This window comes from Aquila chrysaetos, chromosome 16 (genome assembly GCF_900496995.4).
Source record: "Aquila chrysaetos chrysaetos chromosome 16, bAquChr1.4, whole genome shotgun sequence".
NCBI classification, from domain to species: domain Eukaryota; kingdom Metazoa; phylum Chordata; class Aves; order Accipitriformes; family Accipitridae; genus Aquila; species Aquila chrysaetos.
The window spans coordinates 21,257,113-21,283,016 of record NC_044019.1 but is presented as its reverse complement, the minus strand read 5'-3'; the positions used below and the strand labels follow the sequence as shown (position 1 = coordinate 21,283,016).

The window sequence follows — 25,904 nt, the reverse complement described above, 5'->3', positions numbered from 1 at the left end:
CCGCCCGCGGAGGCGCGGACCCCGGGCAGGGCGGGAGGGAGCGGCCCAGGTACAGCCGTGCGACTCCGCCGCGCCCTTTCCAGGAAGCGCCGCGGCAGCAGCCCCGAGAGACGCTCTCCCCGGGTCGCCGCCGGAGCAGGTAGGGCCGGCGCGGCGGGAAGCGGCGCCCCTTCTCCCCGCCGCCCCTTCTCCCCGCCGCGGCGGGCTGCGGGACGCACCGCGGCGCCGGGCGGGACGGGGGGCGCTTCCTGGCCGGCGCTTCCCGCTCCCCCGGAGCCTGACCGGCTCTCGAGTCGGCCCCGGCAGCGGGGGCCGGTCCCGGGGCGAGGGGCGGCAGAGCGGGCTTTCCTTCGCGGGGGGCGGCCGCGGGCTCGGGGGGCCGGGGGCGGCTGGAGCAGCCGTTGGGGGAAGCTCCCGGCAGGGCCGCAGGGCGGCTCGTCCCTCGGCGTTGAGGGGAAAATTCCTGTTTATACTTCCCAAGAGTATTTTCCCGCGGGTGGTCGGCGCACGTCTCCGCTTCGGGCGGCGATCGTGTTTTTCCTCCGTTGGGCGTCTCTTGGGAGAATGACGGTCTGTCTTCATTCTTACTTTCCACAGTCAGCCTAGGTGGGAGAGGGCAGACTCTCCTCTGGCGTGTTGGGCGTGAGGAGGTTGGCAGCGGCTTTCTCCTGAGAAAATGGTTTCTGTACGTCCCTTCACGTGGGGTAGCTTTTATAGCCTGCTGCAGCTGCTCTGGCAGCAAAACCGTGGCTGTCCGAAGTTTCCGAGTGTACCGGCAGCACTGTGGGTGTGATCCTTCCCCGTGAATTTGCCAGCGAACCGGGCTGCTGCTCTGCTGAGCCCCGTCCCCGGGAGAGGGGAGCAGAAGGTATTGCCTGGCTGTGGTGAGAGGGGCCCGGGGACACGCGTGGGTCTTACGCAACGAAAACTTAGCAAGAGGCACGCAGGACCAGTTTGGAGCAGTGTCTTTCTTCTAGGGATCCATTAGCCTCAGCTGCATGTAGGTGCTTGCGTTAGATTACTTCATTTACAGGATTCATTCACGGCTCATCACGGACACTGGGGAAGATTGCATTGTCTTTTTTTTTTTTTTAACTCGTGTTAGTTTCTGTCTGACAGGTACCACGCCATGTTTGCGTTTTTGATACTGCTGTGTCAACTGCACGTGATGATGTTTGCATTTCCTCACTGCACAGGGAGATTAAATAACTTGAAGCAACCTGAACAGAAAGACGGTAACTTATTTTTAACGTGATTTTATGCCTTCCAGAAATAAAACTGTATCTAACTTTGCTGAGAAATCTTTTTATGTATGTAAATAGTTTTGGTTTTGTTGGGGTTTTTTTTACTTCATTAAAAAAATTAAGCTGTTTTATGCTTAATTTTAGAATATTTGAATATCTTTTGCTGAAATGATTGATAATTGACTTCGGTGTGGATATTAAGTATTTATCAGATCCAGTAGTAAGTGCAGATTGGGACAGCTGAGCTTTCTCTAAGCCTCTAGGGTTATTGCCATTGATATAACCAGAACCCTCTAAGTAACATCAAAATTTCAGAAGTTTGAAATCTGTATTAAGACAGTACTGCTTTGGTACTATTTCAGCACATCACAGTTTTGCATCTAAAATTGCTTTGTATTTGAAAGGGTTTATTCGCTTGTTCTTTGGGATTGGTATTTTTTCTCAATACCAGATCCCCTTACTACCCCTTGACAGATAAACATAGTGCTGCTACTGCAGTTCTTCACTTTGGAGGGAGGGAAGTGGAGAGGAATTGAGGTAAAAACAAATCAAGTTCTCCAGAAGGACTCAAGCACTACAATGCTAAGCCGGGTGATACTTGACATTTAAGCATCAGGGCTTCAAAAAGGAATTTGTAACTTAGCTGTCCAGTCTCCTCAGTGGATAAGGAGTGCTGAAACCTTAAGACAGACTTTAAAAAGTCATCACATTGAGGGGGAGGCTCCTTCAGGGCAGTATGTTGAACAGAAAACATGGCTAGCAGAAAAATGCTTGAGACAGGTTATTAATTAAAATTCATATTGCTCTGGGCCATAAAGTGTCAGGCTGCCTCTTTGCTGTGAGTTCTCTATTTGTTCTATCACAAATAGAATCTTCTCCTGACAATAGGCCCAGATCACACTCTCATTAAAGACGGAGTGAGTTGGAAAGAGAGGGGCCCAACTCTTTATCCAATAATTTAGCGAGTAGAACAGTTGTCAAAAGTATGGGATGCCTGCATTGAGAGGTTACCCCTTCAGCATTTTCTGAACATCTTTTACCAGCAGAGTTACTTTATTCAGCACATTGTGTGGATGCATTTTTGATCAAATGCTAGGGATCCTAAAACTGTGTTTAGCATTTTGTTGAACCAAGGACTGCAGAACTGCATTCAGTTCCCTCACATATAGGAGAGAATTCATATCCATCTGTTTCATTCTCCAAATACTATCTTAATCACCAGGTTCCAGGTAGTTCGGAGATGGAGATAGGTGTACTTTGACTATGTCCTACAAAGTGAAAAAAGTGCAGATAAATGGATAAAGACTCTTCAGAAGAGAAAAGGAGCATGTATCACTGGGAATTAGGGGTCCTAGGCTCCAGGCAGTTTGCTGATGCATTCCACATTAATTAAAATGCATCAGTTATCTAAGTTAATTCAGAAGTATAGCTAATACTACTTGCATGGTAAGGAACGAAACACTTCTGAGCAAAACTGAAGATACCTCTTTCAGAAGACTGAAGTTATTCTTGCGATTTGCACTGAACCAAGATATTGATAATATTTTTTTCCATGTAATTCTTTCCCCTTTCCACTTGTGGGTTTGTTTTTTAAGTCCTTCTCTCTGGTTACTCTTAGACATAGTGTAAATATTTTGAGCTTAGATTTTCTTGCAATTACTTTAGAATAACAGATTTCCCTTCCTACACAAATGTGTGCGCACATGTGTGGCTCTTTCAATATATACTGTAGAATTCTATAAATTACATAAACATATACTCTAATATTCATTCAATATACTATAATATTAAAGACCTAAACAACCAATATGCAAGTTGCACTGCAATCTTTTTAGTTTTCAGAGAGCAAACCATTTTGAGATACCATTGCAAGATCTAACAGTAACTATTAGGGTAAAAATTCCTGAATGATGTGATAATCTAGCCAAACAAGCTAACAAGAACACGGAGCTAATTTGTAGCTGAATAACTTTATACTGAATCTCATCTCCTTTTTTAGCCGTCTGGCTTGGTATGTAACAATGGTCTTTCTGCATTACACTTGCAAAAATAATCCTCTAGTCATTTCACTTAACCAAATAGTCTGAATTTCTTGGAATACAGATTGGGCTTTCACTGAAAACCAAGCCAGAAAACTAGTTCTGTCATATAATTTTTTTTTTTTTTTTTTTTTGAGAAAGAAGCTGTAGCAAGAACAGGCTAAAACTTGACTATGGAAAATGCCTGGTGAGAAAATGCATTCCTGTATTCCAAAACCTTCTATAATTTCACTAACTCTTCTGGAATCTCACCTCGCAACTTATTCCATGAGGCCTCATGGAGCCTGTAATATGCACAAAAGAAGAAAAGAATTAAATGTCTTCAGAAGTGCCTGTTGTCAGTAAAATTCCTATCATGGACTAATTTAAAACAAATAAACTTGGCAATATGCCAACCTTTACATAAAACTTGCTGCCACAACTGTGAAAAGAGAACAAATGTAAAACGAATAGGGCTCTGCTGCCATGATTTAAAATCCAAATTCCGTAAAGAAAATTTGGAACTCACAGATATCAGAATATTGATAAATGTATATTGAGGATTCTTCAGAAGAGATTTTTTTTTTTTCATCTTCCCCCCCCGCCCCTTGCCTCCTTCCTCCAGTAGGCCAGTGTCTTGCTGGGTTTGGATCCGACTGAATTTCTGCTTTATGTGACTATTACTTTGTTCTTAAAAGCTCCAGTAAAAAAACTGATGCCCACAACCCAGAAGGAATAACACCAAAACTTGAACAACAGCTGTCATGAGAATCAAATTCTGTTGGCCAGTATAAGGAATACCAGAAATCCTTTATGAGAAAGGAAAATATGTTTATTTTATATTGCATAGTTAGAAAAGTTAACAGCAAAGAAGACATTTTAGGAGGAGACCTTGATGTTTCTTTTTCCTGTATGTAGTTGAGACATGCTAGGGGAAGAAGTGGTCTTGATGTGTTCCTTTAGGATATTAAGCATTCTTTAAAAATATCAAATTTAACTTTCCTAACTTGTTCTAAATCAACTTTTTTTAATTAGTGTTTACATCAGAAAAGGAGGCCAATTTATTCATTGGACGACATCTTCTGAATAACAGATTTGATTTTGAAGCATTCACAGCGGATAACCTGGAAAGAGAATGCTTTGAAGAGCTGTGCAATTATGAAGAAGCGAGAGAAGTTTTTGAAGACCCCAATAAAACGGTAGCTGTTCAAACTGAATTTAATATATTGAAGGAGGTTACTGACTAAATCATTACTGTATCTAAATACTGTAGCCCTTTGGAAAACAGCACCTAAAATGATTGCTTGTTTTACTGTAAAAGTAGAGGCCCCAATTAGATGGGGTTATTGCTCTAGATACGCAGTGAATACACTTGAATATGTACTACTGTCTTGAAGACTTTAGATAAGGGCTCCAATTCTGCAAACAAATATAAATGAAACTTCAGAAGTACTGCTTGTGGATATACTTACATGTGTTTTCAGAATCTCATTATTTTTTTTTAGTAACTTCTCAGCATCCAGTTTGAATGTGTTCCACATGCTGTATGTATTAATTGGCTGATCGTGCCCTTGTGTCATGCCAAAGAAGTGCTTTAGAAGAGAGGAGTACAGAGCAAATCTGCAGTTCAGTTATTGCTGAGTATTCCTATAGCATTATCTTCTAAATTGCTACCTATATACAGCTTGGAAGAAAGCTGGTATAACAAAAAGAGAAAAATACCTAAGAAACCTTTCAGCCCAATAAGGGAATGTGATGATTGTTTGCAGTCTGGCTGTTGCTGCATGCGGCAAGACTCTCTTCACGATTCTAGGTGTGCTCTGCACTAACCTGCAGAAAGACCAAGGAATACACACTCCTATTCTGAAGGTGGAAATGTTAGTTTGCCATTGCTAGCATTTTCCTAAGAAAAAGGTGAAAGTGTTAAATTGGAATCTTGATGGGAGTTTTTTGCTGGGTAGCAAAAGTGGAAATTACAGCTAAACACATTTAATGCATAACAGTCATGCAACGCAAAGGTTTTCCTTTTTCTCTTAAATGAATCCCATTATTTTTCCTAGCTGATATGAATTCAAATAGTGTTCATGCAAATGTCAGATTCTTAAGAACTTGACTTTGCCTTATTAACACTCTTCTGTAGTGATTTACAAAGATTAATTGTGAGCATTTTTTTAGTGTCAGAATATGTGCTTTCTACTGTAATCAGGCAGAAATATGAGGTAACGTTGGACAGTTAAATGCACTTCTTTCTTTCACCAGCTGGCATTTTTTCCTTTGTGAAATTGTAATATTTACGCAAACTTCAATGTATGAGAAAAATATGGTGGGATAAGCAAGTACAAATCCTTCAGCAGGAGTTGCTTCTGTTTGTGCCATTGTTAAATTTTGCCCACAGTACTATTTTAAAAAAGTTGTCAATAAGCCTGTCAATTATCTATTTCATATAAATCTGATACTTTGTGGTTTTATAGATGGATTTTTGGAATGACTATTCAACTAAAGGACCTAAAATAAAAATAGGTAAGTCATCTTTTTCTTCTTTTCTTATATTGCAGCATTTTGTGTTTGTTATAATAATACATTCTTAAAAATACACCATGCATTCAGTTAGCAAAATCAGAATTGATCTTTTTACTGAAATTCACTGTGAACTGTGCAAGTATATTGCATTATCTGATACAATAAAACATACTCACTGAAGCATCTTACTCCCAGCGGGCTCCATTATAAGTCTGTAAGTAAAAACAATGTAACTTTCTTGTACATTTCTTTGTTTTATTACACAATCAGTAAATTTGCAGTAATTCTGCAGCTGCTTTCTGTGGTTTGGTTGTGTTTGTTCCTCTCCTCTCCCCGCCCCCTCTTTCTTTAATAGTAATATGACAGTCTGATTTAGGTTCAGAGTAGTCTTATGCCAGATGTTTTATTAGAAAAATGGTCAGTATGACTTGAGGGAAGATCTACAGCCTGATCAAGGTCACAAGTACATGAAGTAATATTTGGAAGGCATTAGAAGACGGACATCTCAACAGTTTTATGTACAGAAAAGGGAGTATTTACTCACTTTTGCTTTAAAGATGACTGTGAATGATACTCTTGGGTTGTGTTGCACAGATACTATGGCTTCTCACAGCAAGCTAGATATTGGTGGAAAGGAACAGCCTTATAGCACAGCGAAATTAGTATCTTACAGCGTATACAGTATACTATGTAGATGGAAAGAACACATAATGAAAATAACCAATGTTTTATCTTCAGGTGATGAGACACTACAAAAGATTAATGTTACAGGACTTCTCATCAGTCTAGTTGCTGCTGGAGTACTGTTAGTTATAATTGCACTGCTTATCTTCTACTGCTGCAAAAGCAGATGCAAATCAAGGCAACCACCACGGTAAGGAATTTCACTGCTTTAAAAAAACCAAAAAAACAAAAAACGCCAAAACAAACTCTTGCTTAAGAGTGGAATTTAAAAACCACTCTGCGTTGGTCTAACTGTATTCTCAGAGAATCCGATGGGACTTCTAGTTCTTACTTTTCTGGAACCAAAGTTAAGTGACCACTAGCAGCAGTTATGCTGGTTAGTAACATAACAATGTAAAAACAACACTTGCATGGCTGACATACCTTTGGGTGTTTTTTTTCTTTGTGTGTGTTCTTGGTTCCAAAATACTCTTACTAAAAAGATGGAATCATTTTAATAGGTTGGGGCCTGCAATGGAAAGTCTAATGTGTTCTGTTCGCTCTTTGAAGTAGGTTGTATGCTCTTTGTGGCATGTAGTCTACCTCAGATGTGAAATGAAGTAGGTTGGAGGAAATACTTCTTTACCAATTCTTTAGCCCTGCTTGTTCCTTTATCCTAAACTTGAAAGGAATACAAAGGGATTCTGTGCCTCCTCTTCCCTATAAATTTCACATTACTGAGCTATTCTTACGCTGTGGTTTGGAGAGAGTATTTGGCTTCTGGTCTTTATGATCATTGAAGGCAAGTGTTTTCTGTTGTGGGGTTTGGGTGGGGGTTTTTTGTGGTTTTTTTTGGGGTTGGTTTGTTTTTTTGTTTGGTGGTTTGGTTTTTTTGGTTTTTTTTTTTCAACTAAGACTTTATATTCTTTCTTCCCTTTAAAACAGAAGCTGCCATTTATAATGCTGTTAACTTTGTTTAGGTACTTGCATTATGTAAGAAGTAGAAGACGTAGTTCATCTAGCATCTTCAGAAGGCATGAAGAATTTTCTTTAAACCCACTTCCTCTCAGAACTGATGATTCAGGACTACCAACTTATGAGCAAGCAGTTACTTCAGATGGACAACACAACGTGCCACCACCTCCTTATCCAGGGCCCCCAACAGGGGCTCGGGTGTTTAAAAAGTCTATGTCACTTCCTGCCCCTTAGTCACAAACCTCCTTCTGGGGTGAGGGGGGATTACTGAAACATAACAAACTTTTTTAAAAAGTCTGTGCTACCTTGCATATTGCAAGACAGTTTACAAAAATGTGAAAGATCTTTAGCACAACTAGGAGCAAGTGAAGGTCCCATTTGGGAAAAGAGGTGATCTGTTGCAAAGGCTGCAGGACTGTTCTTTGCACAAGGTTATTGCGCTAAGAGGAGGGAATGCATAAAGAGTAAGTCTTGTACTGCCACCCTCTTCTATATGCACTTTGAGCCATCCCATCATACTATTGATGTTTCATTAATAGTTTCATCTCTTTTTTCTTCAGAAGGAACAGTATTTTAATTGGTTTTATTGTCACTAACCATTTTTTGTGACTATTAATACTTTAAACCACTGTAAGAAGTCTGCTTTGTTGTTTGATATATTCACTTCATTGCTGTGTGAATTATCTATTCATTCTAGCAATAGATTTGAGTATGAAAACTATTTCACGATTTGATCTTTCAAACGTATATATATTACTGCTTCTGGATTCCATTGGTTTGTTTTAGACATTGCTGGTTAACACACTACTCAATGTGTTGTATTTTTGTACTTGTAATTTTGGATGAAAAGGAGCCATTAATTGTATGGCACACTACCCATTCAGACAAAGTATATTTTTATCAAATGGTTTTGATGTTCAGCACTAAACACCAGGTCGAAGTGAATAGGTAGAGGGGATGTTAAGCAAATAGCTAGAGATTTGTCCCTTGTTAAAAAAGTACCCAGGTTTCACAAATAATATTTCTCTTGCAGTTTAAAAATTTAAATGTTGAAAAAGACATTTAGCTTGGGGAATCAAAGGCCAAACTACCCCACAGCAGCACTTTGCATCAGTATGTATTGCCCTACTGGGATGACAAAAATCATACTTTTAAGCGGAATGTAATATCGTATTAGGTAAATAACCAGTATCCGCAGAGCAATAGTCATGAACTTCAGGGAGTTACTGGTTAACTGTATCAACACAGTTTCTGTATCTCCGGTTGTAGCCACCCTTAATTTTACATCTTATTAAAATATCAACCCCCAGCATTATATGGCCTACAGATCTTGCTGAGAAAGTCACAGGCCAATATTGCTGTCCCTTTACCTCCTAGTCAAGTGGCACTGTAGTGGAAAAGGCTTCCCATAGCCACAGGAAGCCATATTAGAGGGTCTCACAGACAACATGTCGGGCTGCTGTTTTCTTGTATTACAGTAGCTATATAGTTGGACACATGCAGTAAAGTTTTTTAAGAAGCAACAAATCCCCCCCCCCCCCCCCCCATTTGACCAATACTGGCAGCAGCAAACGGTATTTTAATTTGGTGCCTAAAATGCACTTCAAAGGGTGAGTATTTATATGCAACATTTCACTGAATTTTATGTTTTTTAACATGCTAGTGCTGTTGAGTAAGATGCGGAGATTTGCTGTGAGAGTTTTAATCTGTAAATGCTTTTCTAAAGAAGAAAATGCTCCAAATCTTGGAATATGAAGAGGGTACATTGAAAATGCTAAACAAGGAGGTCTTGCCCTTTGAAAAATACATACAACCCACCTGGTATCAGTGGACGTTGGACTGTGTTCTTATTGCTAAAGCTTCAGCATCAGATTTGGCTTTTGACAAGTTGCAAACCTCTCTGCAGCTTCTTTCTTGTTGAGAGATGGGGGAATCCCCTTGTTGGGAGAGCTTCAATTCACTTTTGCCCTACTTGAAAAAGCATTTTTAAGTTCTCGGAGGTTACTATTCTGCAAGACTGAAATAAGTGAATTGTGCGAGATCACTGTTGATAACCAAAATACAATTATGAATTACAAGCTTGCAAAAACATTTCTCTCGTATTTCCTTTTAATTTAGCTAACAATTTTAAAATTTGTTAATGTGCATCTTGAGCTATAGAGCCTGTTTTTCTCTAGATTTTTCCTGGGACTCAAAAATTACTAATTTAATGGGACTGATAGGAGCACTTTCAAGGAAAGGGATTTCACAGGGCTTGTGAGAGTTCAGGTTCCTTAATGTTACTACAGTGATGTACACATCTGGCAAAGTCATGTTTTAAATAAACTACAGAAATTGTACAGAAACCTATTTAATCACTTGAAATTTGATTCTTCTCCTATTCCTACAAATCATTTGCAAATAATTCCATGCAATGCAAGCAAAAATCTTGTCCTTCATAATTAATAAAAAACCTTGACATGGTATAACTCTTAAACATCAATGCTATAGCGTTTTGGGCAGTAAACTGCACCTTCTGTAGGGAATAACACTTCAAATTTACTCAAAGAAACTGCACTTAGACCCTGAAGATATTCAAAATATGCAGTGACTGACATTCAAATACTGGTTGCACAAAACATGACAATTTGCAAGACACGTTCTGCTTATTTTAAATAAGGAGCAATGTTTAAAATTTAGTTGAGAATAACGTAAACTTACCTCTCCTTGTAAAGGGAGAAAATTCCTTTGAATGGCAGTTGTTTGGGCTGAGTTTTTCTTCTTTCATACATTGACTCCTGGCCTAAGATACTCTTACCTTGTATCTTGTCTCTTTTTAGAGCTTCTGATTCATCAGGGTTAGCAGACAAAAAATCAACAAGACTATGGTGACTTGTGAATGCAGAAGTGTTGCCACATTTCCAAAGTTTACATGCAGTTTCCTTTGAAAATGCAGTTGCTATGAGAATATAGAAAACAGCATATTTAAATGTCCTTAGGTGGGAAGAGGAGGAGGTGGTTGATTTTGAGGAGTAAAGCAGCAGCAAATTTAATCTGATTTGTATACAGATGTAAATCATCAGTGTTTTGACTTCCAGACTTTCTTTCAAGGGCCAGTAAGAAAGGCAGTGGATTTTAAGTGAATTAACAGAGATCTACTATGACAGTTGAAAACTGAAGTGTCTCAACAAAACACTGGGAAAAATTACATAGTACATAAATTCTGTTTCCCTCAGATCAAGTTTAAACAGGTCACACTAAATGCTATTAGCCATTGCCTTGAACAATTTTCAAAAACTTAGCCCTTTCAGCATCATACAAGATTACAGCATGCAACTTTTTATAAATCAGAACAGATTATCAGTTAGAGCAAATAACTTGAGGGTCAGAAAAGTAACCTCTGGCTCTGTGAACAGAGAAATGAATCAATCTGTTTTTTGCTTCAGTGAAATAAAAAAGCCTACTATTTGATTTATTAAGTCCTCTGATGAATAATAGCATAAGCATTATATATTTCTAGGTTTTGGGGTTTTTTTTGTTGGGGTTTTTGTGAATTCATTAGAAAAGCAAAACCAAAGTACCATATGGAAGCGCACTTCCTCACCACAGTTCATGAAAATGTGAGTCATGAAGGATTTGATTCTGGTCCTATCATAGTCTATGGCAAGCTTTTTATTGGCTTCAGCTGAACTGGGATTGGAGCCAAAAATGAAATAACTGATCACTTCAGGTAATAGACAGTATAATACTCTGCCAAATTATTTACCACAATGCTGTTGCCAAACATGATTTAGAGTATTCTATTGTTTTAATGATGCCTACTTATATTAACTAGAATGTTTGAGGCTGATCTGCCCCTAAAAAGTGTATTTGAAATTTGGAAGTGTAAGAAAATTCCAAGTCTTTCCTCAGATTACCAGCCATGAATAAGCTGCATTAATTACCTGCAGGTTATGAGCAAACCTGTTTGATTACTTTGATCAACAGTAGAGGTTCATTTAAAGCTTGCCTTTTTTTTTTTTTTTTAAACCAACAACAAACCAACAAACTTTTCTATTCAGTCTTATCTGCCAGCAAAAGCATTATTGCGGCTATCCTCACTTGTTCCATGTGGTGTAGAGAACAGGAAGGAAACCCCAGGTTTGAAAGCCATCTTTCAAACACTTCAAGCTTACTCTTTCTATACTGTAAATGTCCTTCAATTAATTCCTATCACATACAAATTTATCACTCTTATCATTTTCACAGTCAAGAACTTGGATGTATTTTCCTCTCAGAAATCCTAAGCACATCTTCCCAAATACCCTGCTCTTTATTCAGGTGGTAACTTTTGACTGTTTCCAGTCATCTTGTTACTTAATCTTATGAACGTATTTCCTTCTACTTATCTGACAGAGCCTTCTGAATGCACTGGGTTATATTTTAATTCTAGCTTTCATGTTAAGTGCTGTCATTTTGTTGGGTGATGGGTAGCGATACTATAAACTCTGCTAGTCTCTATATTATTTTGTAAAACAATTTCCAAATAAACATTTATGCAGGTTAATCATAGCAAAAGAGAAAATGTTAATTTAGCCTATGATAAAAAGTTAGAAAACCTCTGACAACTTTTTTTTGTTTTTCAATGAAGTTGGTAACAGCATGCACTCTTAAAGATGGGCCAAACTTTTTAGTAGGGCCTGTTGCAATAGGGCAAGGGGAAATGGTTTTAAACTAAAAGAGGGTAGATTCAGACTAGATGAAAGGAAGAAATTTTGTACGACAAGGGCAGTGAAACACTGGCACAGGTTGCCCAGAGAGGTGGTAGATGCCCCATCCCTGGAAACATTCAAGGTCAGGTTGGATGGGGCTCTGAGCAACCTGATCTAGTTGAAGATGTCCCTGCTCATCGCGGGGTGGGGGTTGGGCTAGATGACCTTTAAACATCCCTTCCGACCCAAATCATTCTATGATTCTTCATGCCACGTAGCACCTGTTGACAGAGAAAAAGGGTCATGGTTTGTTTTCTTTAACATTGGCAATTTCTACTCTGGACAGAAGCTTCTTACTTCACTGCTACAGTTCATGAATTGCAGTCACTGAAGATGAAGACTTGAATTCAAGACAAACAAGCCAACTTAACCAGGTGTTGTACCCTTCCATCCTCCTCAACTTTCACCAGAAAGTTGGTGTGAAGATTTAACACAATAACATGACCAAAAAATAGCCACTTTCTTAGGGTTAGTGAAGTGAGCAAGACCACTCCAGTGAGGACCAGAACAGGCATGCAAAAGCAATGTGGGAAGCAGGACTTCCTCATTTGGTAATGGTGATTTCAATCTGAAGTGAAGGTACGCATTGTGCAATGAGAATAAACTTCTGCAGAAAGGCAGGAGGGATAGATGAGGGCAGCTAGATACAGCGAATCCTGTAGCACAGTGAATTACACTACATTAAGCCACTCTTGTTTTGCCCACTGGAATACAGTAGTCAGATTTGTGCTTTTTCTCCCAACCACACAAGATGAGTTGAGCTAGCTGGTTAAAACTCTCCAAAGAATACCAGAATCTCCTCCTACATTTAAACAGTCAATGAAGCTTTTTAATCAGTCAACTGAACTAAGACTTGGAATACAACTGGTGGAATATAGATGCTTCATTCTCATTAAAAGTCTTGGGGAAAATAGAATCCCAGTTCTTTGGAAAATGTCTTTTATGTCATCTGTTTACAATATTCTGACTTTAGCTATACAGTTCCCATGTACAAAAATGAGGATGTTCTACCTACTGGATTTCAACAATTCTGAAAATTACATGGAAGTTGAACAAATTTACAGCATTTTGACAGTACTTTTAAAAAAAAAAAAAAAACTAGCCAAAACTCAGATTAGTAAAATTTCCCATTCAACTTTTAATCTCTGTGTCCATTTAATAGAAAACCAGCCCATTCACTCTGAAATGTCAAAAACAATTACTGCAAAACTGCCCTACTAATTTGGCAAAATACTGAAATGTCAGCAAAAGACTAGCTCCAGCTGGGAACAGCAGGTCCTATGATGTACCAACAAGGAAAGCAATAGTAGTTCCATTAGTGTTTAAACTACAATTCAGGTTGCTATTCATCCCTGTGGGACTAACCTTCCCAAATTTTCACCAGGTGGACACCATTCCTCTATTTTACCATAAAATACATTATCTTTTACGTAACTTCACAATGGCAACTACACTAATTCCTTATATGGAAAATAACAGAACAGTATCAAATGTATTTTGACTATTTTTGATGCAGTAAATTTTGTCCATGTTCAAAATACATATAGCTAGATTAACTACTTTTGCTTTACATTTAACTTTTCACTTCCTTCTGTTTTTTTTCTCTTTTCTTATTGTTCCACCTATAATTTGCTATTGAACTTTTTTCCTTCTGTGACTCCTTTTTCTGTGTCTATTCATAATCTGCTATTGCACACACTCCCCTGTTTGCTGCTTAATTTGGTTTTTTTGGGGGGTGGGGGTTGGTTTTTTGTTTGTTTTTTTCCCTGGACATGGTTCCCAAGCACTTGGTCCTCTCCACTCTCTGAAAACCACTCTTCTTGCACAGCTTCCCTAGTCTCTTCATAGAGACAGCAACACCTTTAGCCCCTCCTGTCCCTCCTGCTTTCTTTGTGTAGCACTTAGACTACAGAAACACTGAAACAAAAGGGGACATCAGATGCAGGCATCTTGCTGTCTATATTCTGGGAGCTTCTAGAAGCCCACACTTTAAAGGTAGCAGCCAGACTTAAAGGATCAGGAAAAATGTTTCAGTCTAGAAATTGGTACACTTAAACACAAGTTTTGAAAAGGCCTTATAACAGGTTTTAAATTTCTGATGCAATGCCTACTTCATTTAGGAATTAAGAAACACCTGTGATCGCTCAAGTTGTTCAAGCAGCTTCATTTTAGTTTCTCTGAAGATCAGCAACTACTAAGTATTGAATACATAAACATCCAGTATTTAATATTAAATACCCAGCATGGATATGATACAAAGGAAAATACCTAGTAAGAGTTAAAGTAAAATACTGCCTGTTAAAACTATGAGTTTGTTCAAGAGCAAAGGTTTTATTTAAGTTTTCTTTTTCCTACATGTCATTTCTCCCACTTACCTTATACCAGTTCTGTTGCTTACTGGATCCCTTCATAAATCATCCAGCAAAAAAGCAGACAGCTTTCTCGTCAGCGGGTGAGTTCAATCAACACAAGTGCCAGTGGTGGCACCTTGGAAGGTGTGAAACCACACGACCAGGAGTATTGGGAAAGTGAAGGAAACAAGGCCTTCCGCCTCATTGCTGCAGTAAGCTTTATACCCCGCTCAGTCATCTCTTGCCATGTGAGGAGAAGCACCATGGTTTCATAGATCAACTTTAGTTCAATAGAATGAATTCTGAAGATTTTGCTTCATCTGTTTGTACATATACTTAAACTTTTTATCAAATAAATGCACAGAGTAGTTTATGTAAAGAAATGCAAAGAAAGAGAGTATTTGCTGTGAGGCTCCAAGATCAAGTGTGTTCTTTGAAAGGCAGCACTTTCTTCCCTATTTACACATTTCTTAATGTCTAGCTTTATGTTTAAAGAGGCCATGTGCCAAATTAAATGCAAAATCTAATCTGTTAGGCAACTGCAATTTTCTGCTTTGGTCAGAATCACAATTACAACAAAAAAAACCCCAGTCAGTGATTAATAATAGGCCTAACCAAGACTCATGTTATTACTGCACAATAGCTGATCTACTTACCCATTGCTGCTCATGGAAGATACCACAGCCTAGCAGGACACATACAAAGCCTGCACAAAGGTGCTGCATCCACGATCTGTAAGTGGATGCTTAGCGTCCATCAGCATTCAACAGAGAAAGACACTGCAGAAATTTTATTTTGCACTCTTTTTAGAATTTTAGTAAGTCAGACCCAGCTCAGCTTTGGCCTGAACTTCTTCAAACTGATCAGACACGTTCAAGTTATTTGAATCTTTTATCTTTGAAACATTAGTTTTCAAAAAAGAATGTCCTCAAGTCTCTGAAACACTGTTTTCAAACAATTGTGAAGATTCATTCTTTCAGCACAAGGCTAACTGTTAAGCTTTTTTAGAGCTTTTGTTGACAAATGGTTAGCCACTGAAAGCTAACCACTAAGACATTTGTGTATGGTAGCAAACTATTTATGATACTGTGATAGTTCCAAAATAAAGTATTATAATGACCTGAAATACAATCTTTTTCGTCCACTTTCAACAACCAAGCTGTAATCTCAGACTTGCAGTGTTAACCACATGCCGTGCCTTTAACTACTTTCTTCGATCAACAACAGCTGAAGCTGCTGATCCAGCATATGCATCTGACTATTCTTCCATGATTCTTTTCAGCCCATCAAAAATTGCCCTGAAGCATACCAAGAATTTTGCTGCAAAACCAACAGTTTACAGATTTAGCTGAAAACCTCTTCATGCAAGAACAAAAATATATTTTGGCACTTAAACATGAGGGAAGAGCCAAGACAAGACCAAAACCAGGCATCATCTGTTATGGAAAGGCAAAGGATGGGAACAATGCCCTCTATGGAAGAAGAGGGCATATGGGGATAGACACTGGAAAAGCCCCATAGAGCCAGGTTTGTTGTACCTGCAGTAAAAAGGATGCCGAAAGCACAGGCAGCAACTGCTGGCCCTATGAAGAATCACCCCATTCAGCAACAGCTGCTGCCGTATGCACAAGGACTCTTAGTGGCGCTTTAACATCTCTGGTACTGTTAAAGCTGTAACATACCATGTAGCCTTCTGCCTGGCCAGTCTTGTACACGTACAACATACAAAATAATCACACTCAACTCAAACACTGGCTGACATTTTTCTGTTAACGTGGGTAATAATAGCAGCACACTAAACAACAAAGAAGTTAATAAATAGATAAATCAGTTACAAATAAATAAATCAATGCCAAGCATGAATTGGAGCATTATTCTGGCCCTGGATTTGTGACTGATATATTGGTTTTAATTATGATCAAATCACAGAAAACTGCCAACTACCCATTAGCTTGATCCTGCATTTCATTTGGCAGTCACTTTAAACATAAAACTAGACCTCAAAAAGCAATATTGCCAGTCAGCATTGTGTAACATTAAATTATTTAAACAGAAAGAGGAAAATAGGAAAGTTTCCCTAAGGGGCAGTGTGTATTAGCTAACACAGTTCTGCAACAGAGCTGGCTTGATTTCAGCTGAACTGGCACATGGGCAGAGAAGCCCATTACTGTCCACAGAGGTATATCCCCAAGCACTCCTAGACTCTAGAGATTTCTATACTGAATATACCATGAGCCAAGTCAACATCTCATCATCAAAAGTAAAAGTTCCCTGCTTTTTCCTGCCATCTCTTTCCCTTCCCAGCTGCTTCTGGCTGCACACTACCACTGCTTGCCCTCAGCCAGCACTCATTTGATGCAAAGCAAGCTGATTCAGCTCAGCAAAATTACAGAAAAATGACCTCTGGCAAAAAAGTAAATGTTCTTTTGCCAGTGGAGTGAATTTACTGCTCACCTTGTGGCCAGAGCGCATTGCTAGAAGCAGGAGGGTGGAGCAAGGAAGGAGAAAGGAAAGGTGAGACCTCTTCTTTTGGGCGTCACCAAGCAGCTGAGGCAGCCCAGCCCTGCCGGCAGACCACGCCTGTAGGCAGCAGCACATGCTGCAGCTTTCAAGATCACTCGTCAGACCTTAGGCAGACGATTCCCATTAAAGTGTTACCTTAAGTACTTAAATCTGTCTTCTAACCATCCCATGACATTTTTGACTCTGTAAAGGATTTGTTATGTTATTTTTCCAAGTAGAGACTCTTCATTTAGGGAAAGAAATGAGGATCAAAAATTCAGTACTGCCCCAGGCCGGTATGCTGCACAGATTGTATTACAGTGCTATAATTTAAGATTTTGCTCTTAGAGTGAAAAATTATATTAGCTTATATTTCAGCAAAATATATTTATTATATTAAATTCTTGACTTGAGAGATAAGCACATACAATATCACTACTGGCTATAGACACTTAGTTATGAACTACAGTTCGAAAGGTGTTAAAGCCCATCAAAGTTCAGTTCCTAAACAGCAAGCAATTGCTGCATTTGAAACAAAAGCATTCCTTACTAACACAAGAATCAAAATATTTTCAATATTCAGAATCATGAACATGTCTAATATGATTTCTAAATACACATCTTAATAGGTACGCTATAATCTACACATTAAAATAACATGTAATTAACAGGATCTATCAAAGGATTTTTTCTATCACTGACATCTTTCAAAAAAGCTGTTTATAAGTATCATGCATACCAGGATACTGTAAAAGCACTTACTCTAAACACTCTTTTGTTGTCTTACAGAACAGTGTTACAAAATATCTTTTGGTTACAAAAAGATACAATGTACAAACCTCGAGGTAGCTTTCCTAGACAGAGGACGGCAACAAGCAGCAGGGATCAGTTAAATGAGAAAACCGAGGAAGTCTGACTGGCTGGTCTCTGGACAAGTAGATTTATCTCATACACAGGAAAAGCAAACCACTGGATAAACTGACTTTATCTGGTGGTTATGGACATTAGCAATTAAGTTTTCAGTCTATTCCACCTCTATTAAAACCATGTAAAAGAAATTAAACCTAACAACAACTGTCACCATTTGTTTTGCTCAACTTTGCCATTTGATTACAAGAAAGAGGATCTACTCCAACAATGTTCAGGGAAACACTGTGTCTGTGGTATATTGACAATTAGTTCATTTAGTGGTCTAAACTAATTGCGTATGTTTCCCTGTCTGTAAATCTGGACTGGTGCTTGTTGTTTGTGATTTCTCATGTAACATGATTTTACAGCCACATATCTAACAGTATTAACACACCCTCCCCTTCTCTTCAGGGAAATATCCTGTAATGAAAATAGACAACATTATGGTACTCTTTGAGGTTCACGTTGCCATTACTTGAGAAAAATCAAACAAAACAGTAGCAGTTTTAAAATTTATTAATATGACGTTCCAAATTTATGGCAAGAAACTTTTACAATAGCTCCACACCAATAGATAACCAAACACTACAGCTAAGTGGAAAAGGCATTTTGTATCACTTCGGTCCATGTATCGCCCTTCCCTCAGGCCCACCTGAGGGAAAACAGTGCACTCTAAGTGTAATATTATAACGGAGATTAGTGGAGATCCTGCAGAGAAATCAAAACCTGTAGGTTCTTCACCACTGGAAATGCTATTTCCAATAGTAACAGCAGCCTAAGTGCTCCATCATTAGCATAAACCTAGAGTCATTTTCTGTCATCATGCCTCGTTCATATGTAAACCAGTAACCCTCACGTTTCCCAGCAAGGAGGTCTCCCACCCCCACCCCCTCACATATTCTCCTCCAGCTGCAAGCAATACAGGTGCTAACTTATGCAAACACAAGGAAAACTCACTCTGCTGGTTTCTGGCTTTGGTAGCTTCTTTTCTTCTTATCCCTCCTCCCTCTGCCCCGGCCTCTGGGTGACTTCACTCAGTCTTGTCAGCACTAAGGACTTTCACGCTTACCTTTCCCTCCTGATCCAAGGCTCCATTTCTTCCTATAGTTGACTTTGCTACTTCTTCAAACTAGGCATGAGGAAAGCAGAACCTCAGCTTTTCCTCCTAAAGTCTCTTACCCTCCTGCTTTCTCATTTAGTATTGACCGCTCTACTTTTTCACCCCCCCCCCCTTTTTTTTTTTTTAAGCATCTAATCTGATCGGCTATAGTTAAGTTTCTAAACTCTGCATTTCACTACAAAATTCATTTCACTATGTGGTTTGATATCGCCCGGAGTACTACAAACTGAATCTTCAAAAGACTTACTTACTCATTGGCATACACCTTCCCCTTCTGGAGCAATGCCTTCAGGTGCAGTCACCCTGTTTTCAAAGGGATATTCCTCATCTTTACCTCTGAGGCACACTCCTCTCCTCATCTCAGCCTGCATACCTTCAGCCTGCAGGGAAAGCAAGACACCACAGTTCACCCACCATCCCCCTGCCCCACACGGATGTCCCCTTTGCTTCCACCCTGTTCTGCGCAGCTGATGCCCATTTCCTTTATACTTTAACAAGCACACAGCCAAAGATACAGGAATTTACTCTCTATGCACTGGGTGGCTTAGATTGCTCTAAATACTTAAATACTCTTTCTGTCTGTTCCTCTTGCTGGTTGACTTTTGGCCTATTCAGGCTCCAGGCCTGCAATGACTTACTGATGGGCAATGCCCAAGTCTTTTTGAAAGCTCTGATGTGTATATATATACATATATATAAAAGAGGCTTTTAGCTTGTAAAAAGAAAAAAATTAGCTAAAGGGCTGTGCTTTTATATTCTTTAACGTCTGTAAAGCATCCTCAGAGCCATGACCAACCTAAACCACCGAGCACCGGCACACAGGAGCTTGAAGCGGCAAAGCAAGGGCTCTGGACCGCCCTGAGGGGAAACACGGCGCTAAGCTTCTCCCGGTGACACCGCCCCACCGAATTCTCGCTCCCGCGCGCATCGCCGGGAGTTTTTATTTTATATCCCCCACACACATTTTAATTTTTCTGTGAGGAGAGCGGCAGGTCGAAGCGACCCGCCGCGGGGGGAGGCGTCCGGGCGGGCGGGAGCGGCGTCACCGTCCGGTGACGCCGCTCCCGCCCGCCCGGACGCCTCCCCCCGCGGCGGGGCAGGGCGGGAGAGCCGCCCTTAACAAATTGCTTTACAATGCGCTCCCCGTGAGGCAACCTGCCGCCTCGGGGCGGCGGCCGGGCCGGGGCGGCTGAGGCGTCTTTCGGCCTCCAACTTGGTGTCGGCGGCGGCCGCCCCGGAGCCCGCGGCCCACGGCGCTGCCCGCCGCTGACGCCGCTTCCCCTCAGCGGGAACAAGATGGCCCCGCCCCGGCTCCTCCAACAAAGCGCCAGCGCTTCACTTGACGCGGCCCCGCCGAGAAACCGGCCTTCCCCCGCCCGCCCTCCACCACCACCCCGCCTCACCGCCCGGCCCGGCCGTCCCCGCCTTCGGCCCCCCCCCCACCCCGCCCCGGTGGCGGCTACCGCCCCCCGCCACGCTCCCCTCCAGCCGCCGCTTCCCCGTCAGGCCGCGGCCGCCCGTTTCCCAAGTCACAGACCTCCTTCTCCTTCTTCTCCTCCTCCTCCCCCCCGCCGGCGCTGCTGGCGGCGGCTCCGGCGGCGGCCCCCCTCCGCCGCGGCCTCCCTGCCCCCCGGCCACGGAGCCGGAGCCCGTGAGCCCCAGTGCGCGCTGGCGGGGGAGGTGCATCCTGGGAAAGAGCAGCCCGACATGGGTCTCCGCCTGGCCGCCGCGCAGCCCCCGCCGCCGTGCGCAGCTCCCCTCAGCCGCCCGCCCGCCGCCCGCCGCTGAGCGGGAGGGGAGGGGAGCGCGGGCAGGGCAGGGCCAGGGCAGGGGGGCCGGGACGCGGCGGCCTGGCCCGCGCCGGGGAGGGGGCCGCGGCGCTGCCCGCCCCGCATGAGGCAGGGGGGGGGGGGCCGCTCCCACCCGCCCCGCTCGGTCCCCGCCGTCGCCGCCCTGCGCGCAGGGCCCCAGCGGAGCCCCCGCCGCCCCGGCCCCGCGCCCTGCCCCGATGATGGACAGGAACTACCCGACGACCCCCAGCTTCGCCGACCCCCTGGCCCCGGCCGCCGCGCAGCCCGCCGCCTCCTGGGCCTACGAGCGGGGCGCCGGCAGCCTCAAGCCCAGGTGAGGAGGGTCCGCCGTGGGGGGGGGGGGGGGCTGCGGCAGGAAAGGCCGGGGTCTGGGCCGGGGCCTGGGCCGCGGGCGCCCCCCGGGGCGCGGCGGGCGAGGGGCCCTCTCCGGCGGGGCGAGGCAGGGCGGCGGGAGGGGGGGCGTCGCCGCGGCACGGCGCGGCCGGGGGCGAGCGGGGCCCAGCGGCGCGGAGCGGCGGGTGAGGCCGGGCGCTGGGGCGGGGGGGAAGCGGGCGGACGGGCCGCGTCCCGCCGGGCCTCCGCGTCTGGGGGGGCGGCCACGGCCGCCGAGCCCGGGCGGGCGGGGGGCGGCCGGAGCGGTCTCCCCGCCGTCCCCGGGCGCCGGCGGCCCTCGGCGGCGGGGCGGGCGGTCGGTCTCCCCGCGCGGGGCGCGCTGCCGCCGCTGCTCTCCGCCCCGGAGGCTCGCGTTGGGCTGCGGCGCGGGTTCAAGAGTTCACGCGTCCGTGCCCGGCTCCGGGAGGGAAGCGGGGCTCGGGGCGGGGGGGAGCGCTCCGTGTGCGCGGGGCCGCGGGCACCGGCGCTGCCCGCCGGAACAATGCTGCCTCCCGGCCGGGCGGCGGGGCCGTGTCACGCCGGGGCACCGGGCGACCTCTTCCCCGCGCCGGCAGACGGCAGCCCCCGGGGCGGCGGTGGTGGTGGCGGCGGCCGGCGCCGCGCTCGCATCCCCCTTCGCCCTTTATTTCTGCGCGTCCTTGTTTCTCGCTCTGCTGAGGCTGGTGAACCTCCTTCCTCTAAAGCGGTGCTCTCGGGCGTGCGGAGCCTCCTCTCAGCTAAAACTTGTCTGGAGCGATTCAGTCCCACGGAGAGTTCTGTAAAGTTCCGGGAAGCGGGGAAAAAATGCAGGGTATCTCACTGGCTTCGGGTTGCTTTTTGATTGTATAACGCTGCCGACTCAAATGAGTATTTTCTAGGTGATGAGATTTTTGTTATCGCCTGCCTTTTATGCCTCTAGCTCGATACATCTGCAGTTCCAATCTCGACGACGTTTAAAGGTAAAAGATAGTCTCGGGCTAAAAATACAGCGTCAAAATAGGTGCGCCTATAGATGACTTTGCATTCGGTCCTGAAAGTAGTCAGGCGTGTATTCTGATCTATCTGATAAGATTAATAGATTATCAAGTCAGAAGGACTGTTGCAATCATCTAGTCTGAACTCTTCATAATGCAGGCCATAGGATTTTTTTTTTTTTTTTTTCAATCTGCGTTTGAAACTAGAGCTTACGTTTTAGAAGGTGCAGTTAAAAATTTCCAGTGAGGCAAAATTCAACACAATTCTCGGTAAGGTATACAAGTGGCTGGTTTGTATTTTATTTCTTATTTCTGATATGAAGAGGGCTACCTTTAGTTTCTAGGCACTGAATCTTGCTATGGCCTCATTGACACTGAAAATCCCATTATAACTCATGTTTTCCCAAGTATGAATTCTTATGAATTTTTATTGATTTCTTGCTTTATGTTCTTTTTCTTAAGAAAAATAAGTAATCTTCTGAAGTTTGCTACCAGGCTTTCTTTTATTTTCTTTCTTTCTTTCTTTTTTTTACTTCACTTATTCAGCCTTTCTTCTGGATCCCCTCCAATTTATTGTCACCCTTCCTGAATTGTGGATACTGCATTTTTAGAGGCAATTAATTCAATGTCAAGTAAGAAGGTAATAGGACCTCCCTCCCTGGGGTGTGAGGCTCTAGATTCCTTGTGTCACAGAGAATTGCAAGGATGGTTAGGTTTTTTGGCCAAAACCTTGCCCCATGAAGCTATGTTTAGCTAGGTTCTCTGCAGAGTTGCCTACATGGCAAAGTAAGGTCTCCTGCTGTTCTTTCTAATCTTTCTTCCCAATCGTTGAACTACTTTTGGTCATGTTGCTCTGTTGGTTTCAGTGGAAGTCAGTGATGTGCCCTTTGTGTATTGCTTTTGCCAGTTCTCATCATCTGGGGGGGATCCTGCCATCTATTCCATGAGGAAGCTTTTTTTGTTTTTCCAGGTCATTTAAGAATATGTAGTGCAGGAGCAAGAGCGGATCCCTCTGGGAGCTTAGAAGAAACACAACTGCTTTATGATTATTTTCTGTATTAAAAAAAAATCCCCTGGTTTCAAAACATAACTTTAATCTTTTTAATAGCTCCTATCTTAATGCAATGTTAATTGTATATTTTGGGAATTCCTTAATTGAAATGGCATGGAGAACAGTCCCAAGACAAGTACGGTGCAGGAGCTCATTGGATCAAGGCCTGCTACCTTTACCAATCAAATTGTTAATCTAAAAGATAAATTGGTATTACTGAATCCATTCTTGATATGACAATATTTATGTTATACTTTAGGAAGCAATGTCAAGAAGACCTTGCTTTCAGTTCTTAAAAGTTTCATCTCAAGGCTGTGTATATGGTAACAGATTATACGTTTTAAATGTGTTGACTGAAATGTTTTAACTTTTTTTTTTTTTTTTTGACATAGCAAGGGCAGGGAAAATACTATGGATCATATGTTGCACTTGAAGTTCTGTACTGGGCTCTGAAGAGTTCACTTCATTTTAGTAGGAATTAGAATGCCTTATCTTCAGCAGGATTTAAAGATTTGAACCATGTTGGGCTTACATAGGTGTTTCTGGTTCCTCAGTCACTGATAACATTTGTCTTTGTATGGATGGAGCCAGATGCTGGGGAACTGGGATGTAAGAGTCATGCCTGTCGCTGCCAAGGCTTGTACCAGCCTGGAAGTAAGCCTGTGAAGGTATAGATGTACTGTAAGGGAATATGCTGTCAATGTTCTCGACTTGTGTTACAGATCACTTCACATTTTTCAAAATGGTGGTTTTGATTGTGGTTGACAGGTAGTCATCTAAACAGCTGAAGCTGCATTAGCCTGATGTTAAATTAAAAAAATGCATGTCATGTTCATCTGGTACTTGCTTGAAAAGAATTCAGCCTTTAGGTGATATAGATAACAATATTTCATTCAAATTTCATTTCATATTTATGTTGTTGCAGGCTGTGTTGTGGCAGGGTATGTTCCCTTTGTGTGGAGAGCCATGTTCACAGTCTCAGCTCATCAAAATGATTTCTCCTCCCTACAAGCGTTGGTCCTGTCTTCCTGCGCTTAACTTCAGCCATCTGGTTTTTATCCTGCTCCTTATTTCTTGCAGGCACTGTTTTGTCTGTGCAATGGCACTATTCTTATCAACTGAAAGGAAATGTGTGGTGAAGTATTATAAGGACATTGCTACCAGGCCTGCTGTGACATAACTTTTCTCATGGAATAGGAGAAGATAGTGAAACGGGGACAGGAGCTGATGGAAATCACTTGAATCACTGCCTTAACTGAGCAGAAATCTCTCCCACTGAAGAGCGTACTTGGACAGTGCAGCCACAGCAGCCCTGTAGCAGGGGGCTGAAAGGGGTGCTCCTGTCCTCCACGTTCCCCTTGCCCCCACACACCTCTTACATAGGCTGTCAGCATCTTGAAGGAATTTCTGATGGTTGTACGGGCGCACTGCCACTTCTGACCTCTTATTGTAGCTGTTAGAAAACCTTACTTCTGTGCTGAAACTCTTTGTGTGGCATGGTCTAAAGCTAGTCCTGTATTGAGTAGCAGATAACTTATGTCACGCTTGTTGGCTACTTGCTTGAGAAAAACGTGGTCTTCAGAAAACAGGTGAACGCGTAGTAGTTTGAGAGACTGTCATAATTGCTTGGAAAGAGAAACGGAGATAGGTGATAATGGATGAGGTTTCTGGTTGAGTATGTGTCTAACTTGGGGGTACTTCTAGGATTTCATTCAGAGAAGGCTTTTTACTAGTGGAGGCACCTCACTGTTCTTGTTTGTTTTTTACCACAGCTCTAAGACTCAAATCTTCTGCTATATGTGATTGAATGTCAGTCACAATTATTTTGTTGTTGTTTTAAATTTTATGGCAACTGCTGTGGTCTCTGATGTTTCTTTATGCCTGGTAGTCTTTGTCCGTCTCTGCCATACCCAAACATAAGGGTGTTTATGTCATTTAATTCAAGATGGTTCTTTACAATAGATAACATTGACATTTGATTACTGCGGCCTATATTTATAGCAGCTAATCTGAGATAAGAAGTTAGTTACAGTGGTAGTTCATCTACAAAGTTATATAAGTGGAAGACTTAAACTTTTATGATAAATGGTTATGATGATTTTTTTACTTGTGTTTTTGCATAGCTGTCAAACTAATGCTTATTGTAACAACTGTATGATAACTGTGATTTAGTTAAGGCTCAATTTTAAATTATAATGGATTTTTCATAGCTATAGAAACCTGAAAGTGCAGATAGTGTGTTTTAGAAAAGCATAGAACATTTTCTTTCATCAAATGAAATTGTTCTGAGAGGTAAACCCAATATTTGTTGTTAAACACGTTTCCTATAAAAAGTTCCCCATGGCGTACTATTTCAAATGTTGAGAGGTAAAGCTCATAATCTGAATATATTTAGAACACTTGCTAAGAAAAGGCACAGAAGGATTAAATAAACTTCATAAACATATGAAAAGGTAGGTCACTTCAAAATCTTACCAAACTTTGTGTCGTAGTTTATATCTAAACCATTTATACATACAAAATAAAACAGGTAGTCCATGGTGTGGCACAGATACCTTACAGGGACTTGCTGGCTTTTGTCAGTGGTCTTTTTTTTTTTTTTTTTTTTTACATTCTTGTTTTAACCTGCATTCAGTACACACTGAAATAACAGCTGTGACAAGG

At 42.3% G+C, this 25,904-nt stretch overlaps 2 protein-coding genes across 8 annotated transcripts in view; both read left to right on the top strand.

Annotated features, from left to right (window-relative positions):
- The first annotated feature begins 83 nt into the window (after positions 1-83).
- PRRG4 (proline rich and Gla domain 4) lies at positions 84-7,981 on the top strand. Its single transcript, XM_030039519.2, has 6 exons — positions 84-139; positions 1,120-1,235; positions 4,298-4,461; positions 5,734-5,782; positions 6,521-6,656; positions 7,426-7,981. Exons 2-6 carry the CDS (start codon positions 1,130-1,132, stop codon positions 7,652-7,654), a joined length of 684 nt encoding a protein of 227 aa, XP_029895379.1. The 5' UTR covers positions 84-139; positions 1,120-1,129; the 3' UTR covers positions 7,655-7,981.
- A 12,896-nt stretch (positions 7,982-20,877) lies between these two features.
- Positions 20,878-25,904, top strand: part of QSER1 (glutamine and serine rich 1) — a 44,720-nt gene continuing 39,693 nt past the window's right edge. For 5 of the 7 annotated variants that reach the window (XM_041129395.1, XM_041129393.1, XM_030039509.2 and 2 more), the window contains exon 1: positions 20,878-21,156. In XM_041129395.1, the coding sequence (XP_040985329.1) occupies positions 21,041-21,156 (116 nt within the window). In that variant the 5' untranslated portion in view covers positions 20,878-21,040. Of the gene's footprint in view, positions 21,157-21,652; positions 22,175-25,904 lie in introns of those variants that run through there. The other 2 variants (XM_041129398.1, XM_041129396.1) reach the window with 2 other exon arrangements.